This window comes from Corvus hawaiiensis, chromosome 5, assembly GCF_020740725.1.
Source record: "Corvus hawaiiensis isolate bCorHaw1 chromosome 5, bCorHaw1.pri.cur, whole genome shotgun sequence".
NCBI classification, from domain to species: domain Eukaryota; kingdom Metazoa; phylum Chordata; class Aves; order Passeriformes; family Corvidae; genus Corvus; species Corvus hawaiiensis.
This window is the reverse complement of record NC_063217.1, coordinates 43,975,837-43,992,370: the sequence shown is the minus strand read 5'-3', so window position 1 is coordinate 43,992,370 and position 16,534 is coordinate 43,975,837. Positions and strand designations below refer to the sequence as shown.

The 16,534-nt window shown below is 42.0% G+C and overlaps 1 protein-coding gene and 1 long non-coding RNA gene across 5 annotated transcripts in view; one reads left to right on the top strand and one right to left on the bottom strand.

Moving 5' to 3' along the window:
• The first annotated feature begins 856 nt into the window (after positions 1-856).
• Positions 857-14,866, top strand: LOC125326395. Its single transcript, XR_007203798.1, has 3 exons — positions 857-4,622; positions 6,842-7,055; positions 13,619-14,866. It is a non-coding gene; the product is annotated as an uncharacterized LOC125326395 (long non-coding RNA).
• The window catches only part of NPNT (nephronectin), a 48,588-nt gene continuing 39,766 nt past the window's right edge, over positions 7,713-16,534 (bottom strand). For all 4 annotated transcript variants that reach the window (XM_048304598.1, XM_048304599.1, XM_048304596.1 and 1 more), the window contains 4 exons: positions 15,335-15,430; positions 14,861-14,959; positions 11,169-11,425; positions 7,713-9,625 (listed from right to left, as the gene is read on the bottom strand). In XM_048304598.1, the coding sequence (XP_048160555.1) occupies positions 9,530-9,625; positions 11,169-11,425; positions 14,861-14,959; positions 15,335-15,430 (548 nt within the window). In that variant the 3' untranslated portion in view covers positions 7,713-9,529. The remainder of the gene's footprint in view (positions 9,626-11,168; positions 11,426-14,860; positions 14,960-15,334; positions 15,431-16,534) is intronic.

The following is a 16,534-nucleotide window of genomic DNA, read 5'->3' as shown; positions in this document are numbered from 1 at the left end:
AAATTGGCCTCTCGTGCCAGAGAAAACAGTGTTTGGGTTCAGCAAGTCCTGAGGCAAAGAAACTTTATTATTGTTCAGGCAGGATCTGGAAAACGCTGCCAGGTGCAGTGCTTGATACCTCACTTGAATGCTCCTGGTAGATGGGGAGGCCTAAACTTAGAAGTATGCAGCTGAGGAGAAAGGCTTTGATAGCCTGTTTTTCATGAAAAGCACAAGATCGCAGCAGCAACAGAGAGCTGGAAGACAGAGAGAAAGAAGTTGGGCTCTTGGAACAAACTGGAGGGTAAAATGCATTTGGAGAAACTCTGAAAGCTTTGTGAGGATGAGGAGGAGGAAGGGGGGTGAGAGGTACAGAAGATGGGGAGCCGTACCCCCACATGGTGTGCTGTGGTGAGCACATGCAACTCCAAAGGACACATACACACGCTTGCCTTGGGCAAGATAAAGAAACACTCCACCTCTGAGTTCACAGCCTTGGCTGCTTGCTGCTTAATCAAAGACTTGGTCATGCTTAGGAGTAACACCAGTGCCCACTCACCTGCTGTCAGTCCAGTGTACCCTCAGCATCCCAGCTCCTGGGGCTGCCCTGGCACTGTGGTGTGGGTAGTGCAGGCCTGATGGGCTGTGTAAATTCAGGTGGTTGTGCTTCTTGGACTGCCCAACTCAGAAGGCTCAGAGGCAAGTGGGAATTCTCCCAGTCTGATTTTAGAGATTTGGTTTGAATCTGTTCACACTTGGGGGCTCCAGCCTGCACTGAAGCCAGGGCATTAGTGGCAGGATTGGGTCCTGCCTGGAGTCAGAGCCCTCAGCCGGGGCTGGTAGCGAGCAGCACAACCTCTCCACCAGCCCAGAGCAGCACAACCTCTCCACCAGCCCAAAGGATTCAAATGACTGGAACTAGAGGAGGCATCTTGAGGGTTTGCATTTTACAGGTGAGAGTTCCAGTATTTCAAATGTAGTGTTTATCCAATTGCTGGGGGCTCTGGAGAGCTTTTGACAGGTTGATGTCACTGTGGGCTAGACTGGATGACCTGCAGCAAAATAGTAGTGTCCTGAAATGTGAGGCTGCTCCCTTTGTCTTGTCCTCATGCTGCCCTGGTTTGTGTTGGTGCAAACACACCCTGTAAAAGACGTTGAATGTTGGTAGCTTTGTTTAATTGAAGGATCTACTCTGGAGCCCTTAGAGTGGTCTGCATACGAGATAGGAATGACACGTTGTACCTAGGTAGGAAGAAAAGCAGCTGTGGTTCACATTAAAATGTGATGGAGAAGGGAGGGAAGTTGCATTTCAATTCTTTGATGTGGGCAAAAGAGTTTGTTCATTTTCAGATACAAGAGAAATAGGATTTTAAGCAATGCTTCTTACTTTGAGTAAAAACTCCATTTACAGCATCCTCTTTGAACTGCTGCTTAGATGTTTGTTTCTGGAGCACATGCAGTGAGTTTGCCAAATGCTTGGCAAGGGACAGGGGCCTGTTAAAAATTAACTAGAAACTGAGATAAATCACATACAAATAGCTCAGGGAGCATGGTGAATTCATCAGTGCCTCATGCAGTTGCTTGTCTCACAGCTGCCCAAATTCCTTTGTAATGTGTTTTGGGTTTCTTAGCTTCAAGATGCCCTGTCCAGCAGTTTCTTCAGGAGAGAATGTCAGATGCATTTCTTTGAGCAGCATTTTAATCTGAAGCACAGCATTTTGTATGGTATGAATGACTGGCCCAATCTTGCACCCCAGAAGCCAGTGGCAGCTGGGTCCATAGTGTCTTGCCTGACTGTGGTGGTGGAAAGGGGCCGAGTGAAAAAAGTCCAGGCTTCTGGAAGTCAAAGACCTGTTAATAAAGCTTCTCCCCTTTGATAATGCTGGATAATGGAAGCTTTTAACTGTGTTACTGCTTTGAACCAGCTGATGTTGCAGGTTAGGCTGGTTGACCTGGGTCTCTGTGGCTGTGTGTCAAGATGACAGTGTGTGGCAGGAGAATTTGTGAGTTCAAGTGAATGGCACTTACCTACTCTGGGTGCATGATGTAAGCGTTTGCTCTCCTTTCTTATCTGTCACATTGATGAGTTTACTCACCTTTCTTACAGCAGTAAGAAAGTAATATGGGTGTGGAGAGGCGCACAGAGAAAATTTCTACTCGCCCCTTGAATGTGTTCAGGGAGCTCACAAACAGCCTGACCCCTCACCTGAAAGGCTGGTGGGCAAGGCTTGAGACCATTGGAGCAGCCTGTGCCTGTTCTGCTGCAGCTCTGTGCAGTTCCCTTATGAGTGCAAGATGTTTCTCTTCCCCAAAGGGAGTTGTTGCCACTGAAATATGAAGCAGGGGTTGTCTGTATTGAGTGTCAGGACAGAGCCATCATTCCAAGGATATTTTAAATAGCAAGGTTTGAAAATCCCTCTCACACAATATTTTGCGTGCTGCAGGATTACCTTGTAGTTGCTGTTGGCAGCCTCGGCTGTTGGCAGTGTGGTTTGGAGATGCTGTATTCCTAGGCTGTTCCAGGCAGACTGGCTGTTGGAAAACTCACAAGTCATTGTCAGTTCAGGCCAGAAATGGAGTCCAGTTCTTTTGCACTTGTGTACTGCTGAGTGCAGTTGCAGGATTTCTTGCATGCCCCATTTGTGCCTCCTGTAGTTTCATGCGTAGCTGCTTCTTAAAGTGTCATAGCTCCAATCTGTCTGCTGCATGCTCAGGATATTGCCCTATTTGGGGAGTTTGTGTGGTTTGTTACCTGCAGACTCGGACCCAGTGGCAGAACACAGGATTTCAGTCGGAGCAGCAAGTGCAGAGGGTGGTTACGGAATGGGTCTCCTCTAGTGAGGGTCTCTCTTTAGGGAGGAAGCAGACTTCCACATCAGGGAAGGAAAAGGTCCTTATCTTCATTAGGGCACATGAAAGTTTGGATTTGCCCAATGTCTTCTTAGTATCCCAGCTGATACCTCTGGCAAAACCTGGGAGAAACATGAAGAGAGTTCCACGCTTTACAGACCACCTGGTCACAGCCAGCCAGAGAGGGGTAGTCATCATTGGTGTTTGCTGCAATCCCAAACACACTCTTTGCACTAAGTGGTACCCTGGGAGGGGATGGCTGAATAAAAGATGAAGAACGGGGTTATAAAGAACTTGTGTGAGATGCTGTGGGCTGGCCACATGGTGACGAAGACATTCCTTGATGTACCAGGTATTTTCTCTGCCTATTTTTCATATTACTGCAATATTTTTTTTCAAGTCCCAGTCACGTATCTTTATTTGGCAAGCAAATTACTCCAATAAAAGCTGGCAGAGCAGTTCACAGTGAATTTTGTAGTGAGTGTGCCAGGGCTGTTTGCTAATACAGAGATGAGCTGCTAGAATGCTGAGGTCTCCTAACACCCCACAAAACTGCCTGGTGTACCTTGTGAGTAACGAAACATCACTCAGTTCTAAGAGGCAACCTTCAGTAACAGAGTTCACCCAACTATAATATCTTTAAAATCAGGATAGAACCAGTGGCATAGGAAAAGAGAGTGACTGAATTGCTCACAGTTTAACGACCCTTTAACTATGCAATAAGGATTCCTGGCTCCTATGCAAATTGATGTGCACCATAGAGTTGTGGACTTTATTATTAGTGAGCAGTTCCAGTGGCTTCAAACCCTGTGTATTCACTCCAAGATACAAATGGCTAAAGGAATCCCCTAGACATGCATGAATCGTGCATATTTGAGAGAGAGTACTCGGCGTTGGGACAGGGAAACTTTGAAGAGCTCCAACTTTGGTCCTCCAACTGTTCCAGGAAACTGAGGTAAGATGACAACATTCTTCGAGCCAACTCAACATCAGAGGGACGGAAGTCAAAGTGTCTCTCTCTTGGACACATCTCTGAAACCTGTTAATCAAATTTCTTGCCTTAGACAGTCTCACAGTTATTTTCCTAATTTAAAGTATAACTGGCACTGCTCAGTACTTATTTGGGTTTAGTTCTCTATTTACATTGTGCTGGATGTGAGGATGGTCTTTGCTGAGGATTCTGGTGGTGTCATCACCAGCTGATGTGGCACAATTGCATGAGCTCCCAGATGAGGAGCTCTTGCTTTTGTGCTAGACTTGAACCCAGGGCTGTGAGATCAAAGCCAGTTTTCATTGCAAGGCTTTTTTTTCTGTTCTTTGCAGTTCAAAGACACTGGTACTGAACAGGAGTGTATGCATGCCACAGTAATCCTGCTTCACATGTAAGGGAATTCTGTCCTGCACTGTTCTGATAGGGGGAAAAAAATCTGCTGAGTCCATTTCTCCAAGTTTTTGATCTAAAATGGGGGCAGGGCAACAGGCAAGGGTAGAGGTGATGTGGTCCCGTTTCTGCTGGGGCACTGTGGTATCAAAACAATGATGATGTCTTCTTGAAATTCCTTGAGAGTGTCAATCTCAAATTTTAGCACTGGTGTTGTATACAAATGCAGTAAAATAATTCTCTGAGTACACACTGTACTTTGTCTTTCCAGGTGTTTGCCAAACTCAAAATGAATATATCAAGAGTATTCAGGGTAAGAGTCTGAAATGAGAACATGGGCTGTTGAAATGCATAACAAGATAAAACCTGGGAGAAAACTGTGACAGAGGACTATTCCTGGCCTGAAGAGAAGGTAAAAAGTCAAAGTATTAAGTTAAAAAAATCGTGGGAGAAGTGCTGTAATAACTCGTGGTGAGAGGAAAGCAGTATTTGGCTGTGTCACAGAGAGGAGCATCCTTATCCTGTGTGCCAGATGGATCTTGGCTTCCTTGCTCAAACACTGAATACAGGCCTCAGCCTGTCGTGCACAATAATCATGTGCACACACTCTGTATAAGCCATCATGCAAATGTTCCCTGGCACACAGAGCACAGAGATGCTGTAGAGATGGCCCTTTTCCATGTGATTTTTGAGACACCTGCAGTGGTTTGACCGAAGTGGAGTCTTGGGGAGATCTTTAATAGTTGGATTGCAGGGAAACAGCAGAGTGGCAAAAATCTGACCATACATACAGAGTGAGCTTACGTATTTCTTAAAGAAAACACTGGTTGATTCTTAACATCTCTTAAGCAAACTGAGGAAAAATCGTGATGGAAAGCCAGGAATTGTTTCTGGTTCTATCCAGAAAGTTCAGATCTAACTTGCTCTGCTGTTTGACATGTTATTGAGGAACTGAGGAATAAACCTATGCCTTTGACATGTATCAAGCATGTGTAAGCATGATGTCCTGTCTGGCTCTCTGCCATTAAATTAAACATTTCTTAGGAGAAAAAAGGCAACCTAAGGTGATCACTCCAGTGGGCATTCACATCCAGTGATGTGAACAGGATCAATCCTGATCTGACTATCCTGATTTCAGTAATGTTACCCAAGATGTTTTTTCAACTTTAAGAAGAAAGATAAATAAAAAATAACCCATGTGTTTGGTTTGGGTTTTTTTCCAATAATAGTCCATCTTGGCCCAAAGCAACCAGTGTAAAACACTGTCTAAAGGACGGTTTGTTTCAAAGCAAAGGAACAGTGCACAAGCAGAATTGGTAAGAGCAGAGCTACTAGAACATGATTTGATTCATTTTGGACTTGCAATCCTGAAAACTTACATGGAGCTGGTTTCTGAAATCTAGAGGTGCTTCACAGTCTGTACTGCTGAAGACTTGTCTTTGTGGTTCCTGATGGTCTTTGGTCTGTTGGCATTTTAAACAAATGGAGCATTACAGATTCCAAATGCATTTCCTCATGTATCTCTAGGTCTGTTTGATGCAGTAGGTGAGGTCTGAGAAGGGAATCTCCTCAAGCTTTGAAAGTTAATGCAGTGATCTTTCAAATCACTTCTGAAGCCTACCACTAAAATGTTTTGCATTTCTTTCTAAAATTCTTTCTTGCAGGTTTACACCAAGGCATTGCTCAAATTCTTTTCTTGGTTTTAATTGACGTGGAAAATCTGAAGTCATAAAACACTGAGAGATAGATCTATACAACCAAAAATTTGCATCGCATTTAAGTGGACCTTACTTGCTAATTAATAACTCTGTATGTGTAACATTCACAATTAAAATTTTAAAGGCAGCTGTAGTTTCTTGTTGCAAATTTTTAAAGGCAGAGTGAACAGGTCTCAAGGTGAGTGTCACAATGCATTGCTAAAATCAAGAGACTTTGGATCAAGCTATCTTTTCTGATAACTACTGTGTCTCATTTGCAAAGAGAAATAACTTCTATTGGGGTGCATATAGAGACCATTGGGCCATGGGTTGGAGAGAACTGCTACTGTGGCAGCTTTTCTCCAGCAGAACAGAGCAGGATGATGGAGGCTGCTGTCATAAATGTTCTTCTGTTCAGGGTTGTCTTCTCATGACTGAGTCTTATTAGCGTGGCTATTGTCATCTCCAACTGCAGTAAAACCAAAGTTTTGACCTCCAAGTCTCAGATAATTTACTGAAGGGAACCGAGAGAAGCTGTTCTCCAGAATGAATGAGCTTCACTAAAAGCACTCACTACTGATTTAGTGACATGGATCTGATGAGAGGTGAGGGGACTGTATAAAATGGAATCTGAAACCAAAAATCTTGTCTTGGTCCCTTCCCTTGTGCTGATTTTGATGTCAGCAAATGCCTAAGTGCACACTGCCACTGGTCCCAGTAACTGTCATTTATGAAGAATCTTATTTTCAATCTCTTTGGGGAAAAGAGTTGAACATGTCTATGAAAAGACATTCAATTATAAACTGGCAAGAGGTTAAACATTTGATAAATATTTTCATGTTAAGTTAGTGTAATTTCTTCTGCTTGCTTAAGTATCTAAGCAGGAATTTCTACTACCTACTTACTAAACCCAAAACTATAATCTACTTCATAGGAAGACCTCAGGCCATATTTTCATCCCTTTTTTGAGGTTCATATGGAAAGAGCAGTCCTGGCTGAGGTGCGTGGCCGGAGGGAGCTGCCTGAAAAGAGCCTGTACAGAAAGAGCTGGAGAAGGATCCTCACAACAGAACCCCTGAGTGACCTCACCTTGTCTATTCAAAAGATGGAGAGAAGGCAGCACAGTCACAGCGCAGCCAGGTGTGGAGGTGAGTGACTTAGAGCCACAGCAGCTCCCCCAGAGCTCAAAAACACTGCCTTGGTGTCTGCTGAGACTGCAGCTGTCACAAGGCTTTACAAGTCCATGTTTAACTGTAGCAATGAAATGCACTGATAAAACAGAAACCTGAATCCTCCCCCTGTCACCTGAGTACTTATTTCTGTCTACCTTCTGAATTAATTCAGATTCTGAGTTCTAGGGACTGCTTTTAAAAATGGCCAAAAAGCTCCTGACAGTCTTGCATAGGTTTCTCCTCTAACCAGGGAATCTTAAGCTCAGAAAGGTGTAGTAATATGATGAACCAGACTAAAATGTGTTTATCTTATGTTCCTTGGCATCTAACAGCAGTTTGTGCAGGTTGAATCAAAGTGAGGAACTATGGTAGCTGCTCTTTCTTGTAAAATGTCCATTTTATATTGCAGAAGCTCTTAAATTACCTGTGATACTTCTCTTAAAGTTAGGTTGAAAGTTGTCATTCTTCCTTCTGAAAAATAGGTACAGTGCTCTCTTCATATGATAGTGAAATGTATTTTGATTTTTAAATCTGGTAATAAGAGCTATTTCACTCTGGGATTGTCATCTTTTGTTTCATTTCACTGCAATGAAAATGAGACTCTCAGTCTAGAAATGACAACAAGATGCCCAATTAGTAGCAAGTAACAGTCTCTTTTACTGATTACTTTAAAATAAGGACAAGGTTTTCAACTATTCACAGATATTTCTGACACATCACAAAGTAACATAAGAAAAAAAGATCATAATCATATTTGAAGCAAAATAGTTTAAAATTTAATGTTTACAAATGCGTTGCTTTTTTCCTTTTCAAAATGTTTGCTGATACAGTTTTGCAGGAGACTCTGTTTGGTCACATACACGTCTGCTCTACACACGCTGTTTCGTCCTAGGGGACAAATGGGAAAAGTATTCTCAGACTGGTACTTTGTCAGAAACTGGGATTTGGAATATGACCTCTACTGGTCTTGCAATTCTGTGTCTGTGAGCTTTGTACAAGACTGAACATGCTATGCAGCTGACATTTATTTTACACTGTACTGAGATCTTCTACACGTATTTTGAAGCTTTAAGGCTGCACCACTAACAACATTTTACCAATCTTTTGTCATTTTCTTAACATGTTATAGTTACTTTATCAATTTTAGAATTGCTAGCAGTGGTGATAGCCCACTTAAAAAATTCCACACCAAACAGAAGAAACTGGGAAACTGCACAGCACATGCATGATACATAGCTATAAAATTAGTCCAAAGTTTTGATAAATCCTTAGTTCCCACTAGACCTAATAGTTGTTCTAGTTCTAAAGAATAAAATGCTTATTCTATACAGAAGATTGGGTAGAGTATGGACATTTGGCAAAGATCACTCGAGGCATTTCACAGTCTGAATTGTTTGTACAGTGTTAATGCAGCTGCCCTTTTCCCTTATGCGGAGACTTGTGGCACCTGTGGGAAGGGATCATTCCTGGCAGTGTCAACAGGCTCAGCCTTACAAGATCCGAGTTCATCTTTTCCTGGCTGCTCAGTCTTCAGCTGAACCAGGAGCTTCTTGCAGGACTGAGAGCCCTTTAGGGCGTGCGTGTGAGCTCGATGCAAACTTGTACAGCATTTTCAGAGGCCAGTTTACAGCAGGGAAGTGCTTGGTCTTTTGCCTTCAGGACATTACAACACGAAAAATGGCACCAGCATTTTTCAGTGAGCACCATTAACTGACTTTGGTAACTTGGCATGACCAGCAGCATTGAAGAAGATGCTGAATGCCTGTCTCGTACAAAAAGAAAGTACAGCTGCCAATTACCCTGCAACTACAGTCTGTAAATACTAAAAACATAAATATGTTAACCATACACATATACACAGAACAGAGCACAAGCAATATTACAGGATGCAATGCCTACTCTCTATAACTGGTTTTGGTTAATACAGATGCAACAGCAAAATAAATGCTATTTCATATATGACAAACCTTTCTTCCAAAGGTTAGTGGCAGTAAGCCAAAGTTCAGGTCCAGGCTTTCACTAATCCAATGTGACTCACACAAATTAATCAATGAAAGAGTAGCACTAAGGGAAGATAATGACTATCAGTTAACATTGAAACTTTGAGATGGAGCTTTCTTTTGCCACCATTTGTGATCAATTCTCCCTTTTTCACAAGTGCTCTTTCTGTGAGCACTCACCAGCCCTAACAGGGGAAAAAGTTATTACATACAAAATATGATTTAGGGGTAAGGATTAATAGAAAGAACCAGCCGGAGCTTGGATTTTCTCAATCCTGGGAGGTGCTCTCCATGTATTTAAGTGAAATTTCCATGAGATTGCACTTAGCAGACCACTAAGAAGTTGTTGCTCTCCCACTTTTTTCTTCTTTTCCATGCAGTTCTGTTTCAAAGTTTGGCAGAATTGCATGAGAAGGGCAAGAGGAGATGATTGCTGGTCCATTGTCTTGGCTAATGCTCTTCAGAACAGCGTCCTCTCCTCAAGACCACATCATCTAGTCCAATATCTCCGGTTCTTCCTTTCCCTTTCTCACCTCTGAAAATTATCTAGGAAGAGAAATAGAACAATTTAAGTGGAGGATAAAAAAAAAAAAAAAAATTACACAGAGATAATTCATTAAAAACTGTGATGAAGGATTCTGGATTCTCCTCAGGTTTCCAGTAGGCCCCTCCAAAATCACTACTGTTTGGTTGCTTTTGGGTTTTAATTAGCTAGAAACTAAAACGTCCACATTTCTTCCCTGCTTAGGAGTCTTCCTTTGCTCCCCAATCTTTGGATAAGTGTCACAGTGGTTCAGGTCAGCAGTCCTGGCTGCCCATGCTGGCTGCAAAAGATCCCAAACTCAAGTGTGCCATGAGGCAGCTCCTGTCTGTGGTCCAATGGATGGCAGGTCATGCTGACAGCTACTGCCAGGGGGTCAGGAGAGGCATGGGAACTGTGAGAAAAGGAACTTTTTGCTGGTCATGTCTGAGATCTTGTCTACCAGACAAGACATGAGTGATTCAACACTTACTGAGACAGACACAAGGACTGCCCGAAGTGATAAATTTGGGGGGGGGGGGGGGGGGGGGGGGGGGGGGAAGAATATAGCAAATATATTGTTCACCTGTTACAAATGTCCACCTTCTCAGACTGATGTTCATTTACAGCTAACAAAGGCAGGTGTCTTTGCTACTGTTCCTGAGGTAAAGTTTCCAGAAAATTATCTGCAGTACCTACAGCCTTAATAATTGTTTTAGAAATAGATACTGTGTGTGTCTTGTAGCCTGATCTCACCATGAACATTGATGTGTTTTCACATCAGAGTACCTGATATTTAAGTCAGAGTAAAACAGGCCCTGAAGTACCCAAGCCACTTCTTCAGATCTGAAATAGAAACTACCTTCAGAGGTTGAAGAATAACACTGAGCTTTTGATACCAGTTAATCACACAATGTTTCTAAGATTTCCAAGTGTTAAAAGATTCTCCATGGCACTTCGGGCAGCTTCTTTTGATTGCATTAAACCACTTTGTGTTGTAGGTATTTTTAGGTCATCATTCACCTCCTTGGCCTGATCAGCTGCACGGATGCTAAAGGGCATAAAACCACAATTGATTGCACGTGTAATCTCCCTACCTTACCAAAAATTACTTATTTTCAGTATCTTTGCCCTGGTTGAGCCAGTTACTAATCCACAGGGGATGATTATTCCTATTTCATGGCACTGTATTATTCAAAGCATTATTCATGAGGACTCTTGATACAGGCTTTTTTTGAAATCTCTATAGAGTATGCCTCTGTCCACAAGGCTGTTCTTTCCTGTGTGATGATTCCCTTAAAATAGGCTGTACCAGGTAGCTCAGGAAATGACACAGTAGCCTGAGTCTACTGCTGTAGCTGGGATTTCTTTCTCTTTTTTGTGCATAAAACTAATTGGGAAAAAAGGCACAATGACTCTCATCTGTATTGTGATTCCATTGGCAGAGATTAAAGTAGTAAAACAGACTGAAACTGAACCCAGAAGATGAACACTGCAGTGCTGCACCATTTAACTGTCTTCAGCTTTTCATGCAAAAACCCAAAAAGCAACATGAGCATCAGTACTTACACTCCTGATGCCCAGTCCCCGTAAAGTTATGTGTGTCTGTCTCCAGCCATGGCCACCATTTCTTCCCCAGACAGCTGGGCCATGAGCACCATTTTTCCTCACAAAGACTTGGAGGGCACCAGAATGCAGCCCAGGCACTTTATGCCTAAAGGACAGGCACAAGTCTCCAGCCTGAGCCATGTGACCCAAGGGCAGGATAATATGTGCTACTCCTCCTTCTTTGCTCTTGGGATCAGAGATGGTAAGATACTGTCCCCCTGCAGTGGAAAAAGCAGTTAGTTTTTAGCAGTTAGGTTTTGTTTGGTTTTTCTTAATGCTACTAGGTTGCAGGACCAAATGCATGAAAATTTATTAAAAAAAATAATAAAGGGGTCCACAAGGTTCAGTGAGTGTTAAATAAGGCATATATAAACAAAACTGGTGCATCTGCCTCCTACAGGGTAAGATCTACAGTGCTGCTCTTCTCTATACATTAATACCAGGTTAGGTGTTGCCCATCTAATTTCTTTTTGACAAAGCAAACAATACCTCTCAAAAACTGAAACCTCATGTATTCTGTAATTTCTGACAACCTCTTGGTGACTGCATGATTTTAAACCCACAGTGATATTAAAGCCACTGTGCAAATTTACGCACCTTTTAAGCTGCAATGTTTTGCTGTTGGACACATAAAGGAGAAGACCAGAATAAATGCTATCATGTAATTGAGCTATGGCTCTGTCCCTTTCCTTTCCTTTGGGAACTGTGTTAACAGGTTAAGTCTCAATGCATATCCATTTGCAACCCCGACAGCCTCTTTCATTTAACCGTAATTTAAACTCTTAATCTGGATTAGATAGATAAAGCAAGCAGCAGTAATGATTTCCACATGGCTGTTAACCCTGAAGCCTAACAGTAGGAAGTTGGCAGTAAACATACATACTCAATTCAAAACCCTATTATTAGCTCTTATCATGTATGAAGTAAAGGTGCCTTCCAGAAAACACTTAGAACATGAGAAGCTGAGGATTTCGGGAATGGCAACATCCATACAACCTAGAAAGAAAAAAGGCACCTTTCATACTGACACTCAGAACTACACTAAACGAGATTTCACATCTTGGAGAAAATCCAGACCTGTATGTGCTGTTTGTACTTTTAATGAAAACTTTTGCAAGGTGGGTAAAACCTTTAAAATCTGAAATGACCAAAGGGAAAAAGGTTCAAAAAAACCCCAAAAAACTTATCTTACACTGAATTTAAGAATATTTTTTCTTTATGAAATCAGATTAGGAGGTTTTTTAAAATAAAAAAATTCCACTTTTACCTTAAATTCATTAAGAAAGGTGGCATTTTTAGTCTCCTCAGTTAAAACTGAAGATGCAGAAATATTGGGGGTTTGTAATATTGTTGACATACACCGTTAAATAGGATAGAAAAATATTTTTTAATTATCTCCCTGCTACTTCTCAACCAGAGCATTGTTTTTGGAAAGCTTCTCTTTGAAAGTCACAATGATTTCCCTCAAAAGCTGTAAGATTTAATGACAATGTACCAGGGCTTGTCACACACTTAGAAGGAAAGACAACCTTGTCTCCAATTCACTACTTCTACATAAGTTTGTAAGCTCTTTGCTCTCCATGGGACTTAACAAAGCAAAGTAGTATGCTGTTGTCTGGGCCCCTAGATCAGCATTTAGCCATGAAGGGGGATCCATTTGCCCAAGGATCTGTTAAAGCCTTTTGGTGGGTATCTTCTCAGGGAGTTTTCTTTTTCTTTTAATGCATTGCTTTTGCAGCAAGGTCGCTAATTGCTAAAATAAGCACAATACTGTTTAAATAACTGTACCTGTTTGCTGAAGATACAATTATACCACTATGAAAGTACTGACTTATTAAGTGCATCGTTTTCAGATAGTTACTGTGGCTGAATCCAATCAATAGGAAACAGATTTAGGTAAGCACAAAGCAAATATATCTGTAGGCAAGCCCCTGGAGGAAAAGGTCCCCTCAAATCAGCATTTTCTGCATGCAAGATAAGTTTATAATGCTTCAGCACAGCACCTTTCAAAATGCAGATTCTGATAAACCAAAAAATAGCAAACTTTGCAAGGTGAAAGCAAACAGTCAGGAACAAGCTGTGAAAATAAATCCTTGCAACAAGGTATTCCAGACAGGAGGGAGTGGGTGGGTGACTTCAAGGGACTAGTTTTAACAGGTTATGTCAACAGCAGCAGAACATACAGAGGAAATAAATAGCTGAGCTTGTCCCTGACTACTGGGAAGCAATGCAGGGGAAAAGTCTGACAAAAAAGTGCCAGTTAAAAATCATAGTTCTGGAACTTAGTATGCATTAACAACAATTTTTGAGTACAGATAATGAATATGCTTTGAGTGACCTAGAAAAAATGGATTTTTACATCTGCTGTTTCAAAAAAGGTATGAATTACATGTAATATTTTCTTTTTTTAGGTGCCTCTCTGCAAGCAGGAGACAGCTGCCTGTTTTCTCATCTGCAGGAGGAAGGAGCTCTGCTCTCCCACTCATTCCCAAGGCTTTTCAAGTGTCACAAAGAGCTCCTGAAGTACTAGAGCAGCCTGTGTGGGGCAAGCCCTGCCCAGCCAGTGAAGACAGCACTTCCAAACAGCCTGGAAAAGGTGCCAGGTCACCTGCTGCGCTGGCAAATGACTGTGCCAGCAGTGGCAGCATAAGGCCAGACAGATGTGACAGGGTAGTGCACAAGGAAAATGCCCTCGCCCTCCCTCATCTTAACCTGTACCATAGTCCCGCCTGAGAGCGCGCTTCCTTCCGCAGGCTGCCATCCCTCACATAATGTGAGCTTTGTGCACTTCAAAGGCTACTCCTTGGGCATGAAGTAATCCCATCATTACGGGGAGCCAGGGATGTGTGTCTAATCCCCAGCACTGCTGGGCAGGCACTGCTGGGGGAAGGGTAGGCAGGAAAGGACAGCAACCTCTCTGTGCCACACCAAAATCAATATACAAAATACATCCCACTTCCTGGGACAGCAGAGGTGGGCCAGAGGGCAGGGCTGCTGCTGACCACCAATGCTGATGCCAGTCTCCTGTGCTGCAAGCAGCTACTACACACTCCCCTCTAATGTTTGGTGTAGTGTCACTTTTTACCATCCCAAAAAATCCCATTTTCAGAAGCTTCTGTGTTTGAACATTTTACTTCCAGTTACTTTTTTCCTATATACAGATTGATTTTATTGAATTCTACTCCAACCTATAGCAATCTGAGAGGTTAAACTAGAACATTATATCTGGCAGCAAAACAAAGACTATGTCCAATACTTTCTATAATTTTGCTAGTGATAGGGAACTAATTATGTTTACATGGTTGTTTGAAAAATAAGCTTTGTTTCACCATAAATAAAAGCTGTTCTCTAGTCCACTTTTTTCCCCCAGATTCTTTTAAGGCAAACTTTTGCTGACTATATTTACTACTCCTTCAGAGACATTCCTATTTTAAAGATGCCAGCCATGGTAAAAATGTAAATTTTCAATTGCTCTTTCACATTGGGAATCCTCAATTTTGCTTTTTATACACAGAAGAGGTGTGGGTGTGAAATGTATCCCAGAACTAAAGGGAACAGCAGCTGTGTAATTTGTCCTGAAGCACAAACTGTCATCAACCTCAAGCCTGGGTGATTCTTCAACTGCAGGATGTGACTGTACACAGATCACTTACCTGATGCATCTCTCACTGGTTCCCAGTGCAAGTCATCATCTTTGCCCTTGATCCATCCGCACAGTCCACTATCAAAATTACAGCTGTGCACCAGCACACCTGGCAGAACAGAGCAGGAGGTCACAAAAAAACCCAGAAATGATTCAGATTGGTTTGGTTTTCAATTTCCCATGTGGCTGACACTAGCAAGTAAGTGTGAAAATTAAATGTAGAAGAAGGAGCCCTAGGAAAAGAACCTGCAAAAATACTAAAACAATAAAAAGGACCCTTGTATTTATTAACAATGCACACTATTTTTGTGCTAATTTTTTTAAGATATAAAAGTAGAAAGGTTTTCATAGGCAAGGGGTTGGTTTTATAAAGCAGTTTAAAAGAGGTGCTTAAGATGTAGGAGCCCTGAAAAATGTATAAACCCCCAAGAAATCTCAAAATAATCATAAACCCTAGGTCCTGCATAGGAGACATGGTCTTTACCTGGGTCATCATTTGCTTCAAATTCATCAGCTGTAATCCCTCTTTCAATTTCAAGTATTTCAAACAGATTATTGCTCACTCCAGGCTGGCGTGGAACTGTGAGAAAAAATGAATGAGATAAGGAAGTAGGTCACTAACTAGCTTTATCTTTAACAAAAACCAGCAGAGCAGCTCTGGGCATTGTGCTTTTCCTGGAGATTTCAATACATTTAATTATATTTGACACAAAGACTCATAAACTTTATGCCTACGTTATTTATGATTTGTGTTGCAACATTTACCTAAGCACTATAAAAGGTAATTCCAAATCTCCTAAAGGCCCTCTGAATGAAAGCTCCTTTTTAACCGGGGGGAAAGCTTTATCCTTGAAGCACACTATTGCTCTCCAAATGTGTTTTCAGAGACAGTGGTTTCTCAATTAAACAAAGCCACATGAAAGTCCTCACTCAACCCTTCCACCGACGTTTATAGGAGAACCTCGACAGGAGGCAGCAGTACTTGGAAGAGGCCCCGCGTGCACTTAACCTTTGAACTACAGCTGAAGGTACATCCATCTATCTGCAAAGGATCAGAGCTCCCCAAACAATTATCAGGGCTGTACTGAGAGTTGAGAAGGAGGAGCTCTAGTGGAAGCTGGAATTCAACTGTAATTACACTTTTTGCTTTCCAGCAGCACAGCCAGTCCTTCAGCTGCTCTTCCCAGCTGCAAGGAGAATGAACAGCTCTTGGTGATTAAGAAGCCCAGAGGTTATTAGACATTCAGCATCCAGGACAACCTGAAATGTATGAGGTCTTTGTGGGAGTGATGGCTGCCGAAGTCAGGTGGCTACAAAGACTCCCACATATTTCTGAAGATGCTGTGCCAGTCTGTGTACATCTCATGCAGATTTCTTGCCTGATGGACAGGTGTCAGCTAGAGATAAACAGATTACACTGAATAGAGCTGTCTTGGAAAATTCCTCATTTAGAGGCAGGTCTAATGCATAATTCATAATAGTAGTAATGTGTTTCAGACATGTCCTTAGATTTAATAGGCACCTCTGACACCCAAGGTATTTGTAAGGGCCTTATCTATTAAAAACTTGACATGTTTTCCATTTGCAGTGCAAAAATAACTATTAATGTCTGACTTCAGGGGCAAGTGAGAACAAGAAGAATTAAGATGACTGGAAGGACTGTTGTCTTCAGAAAATCAAATCA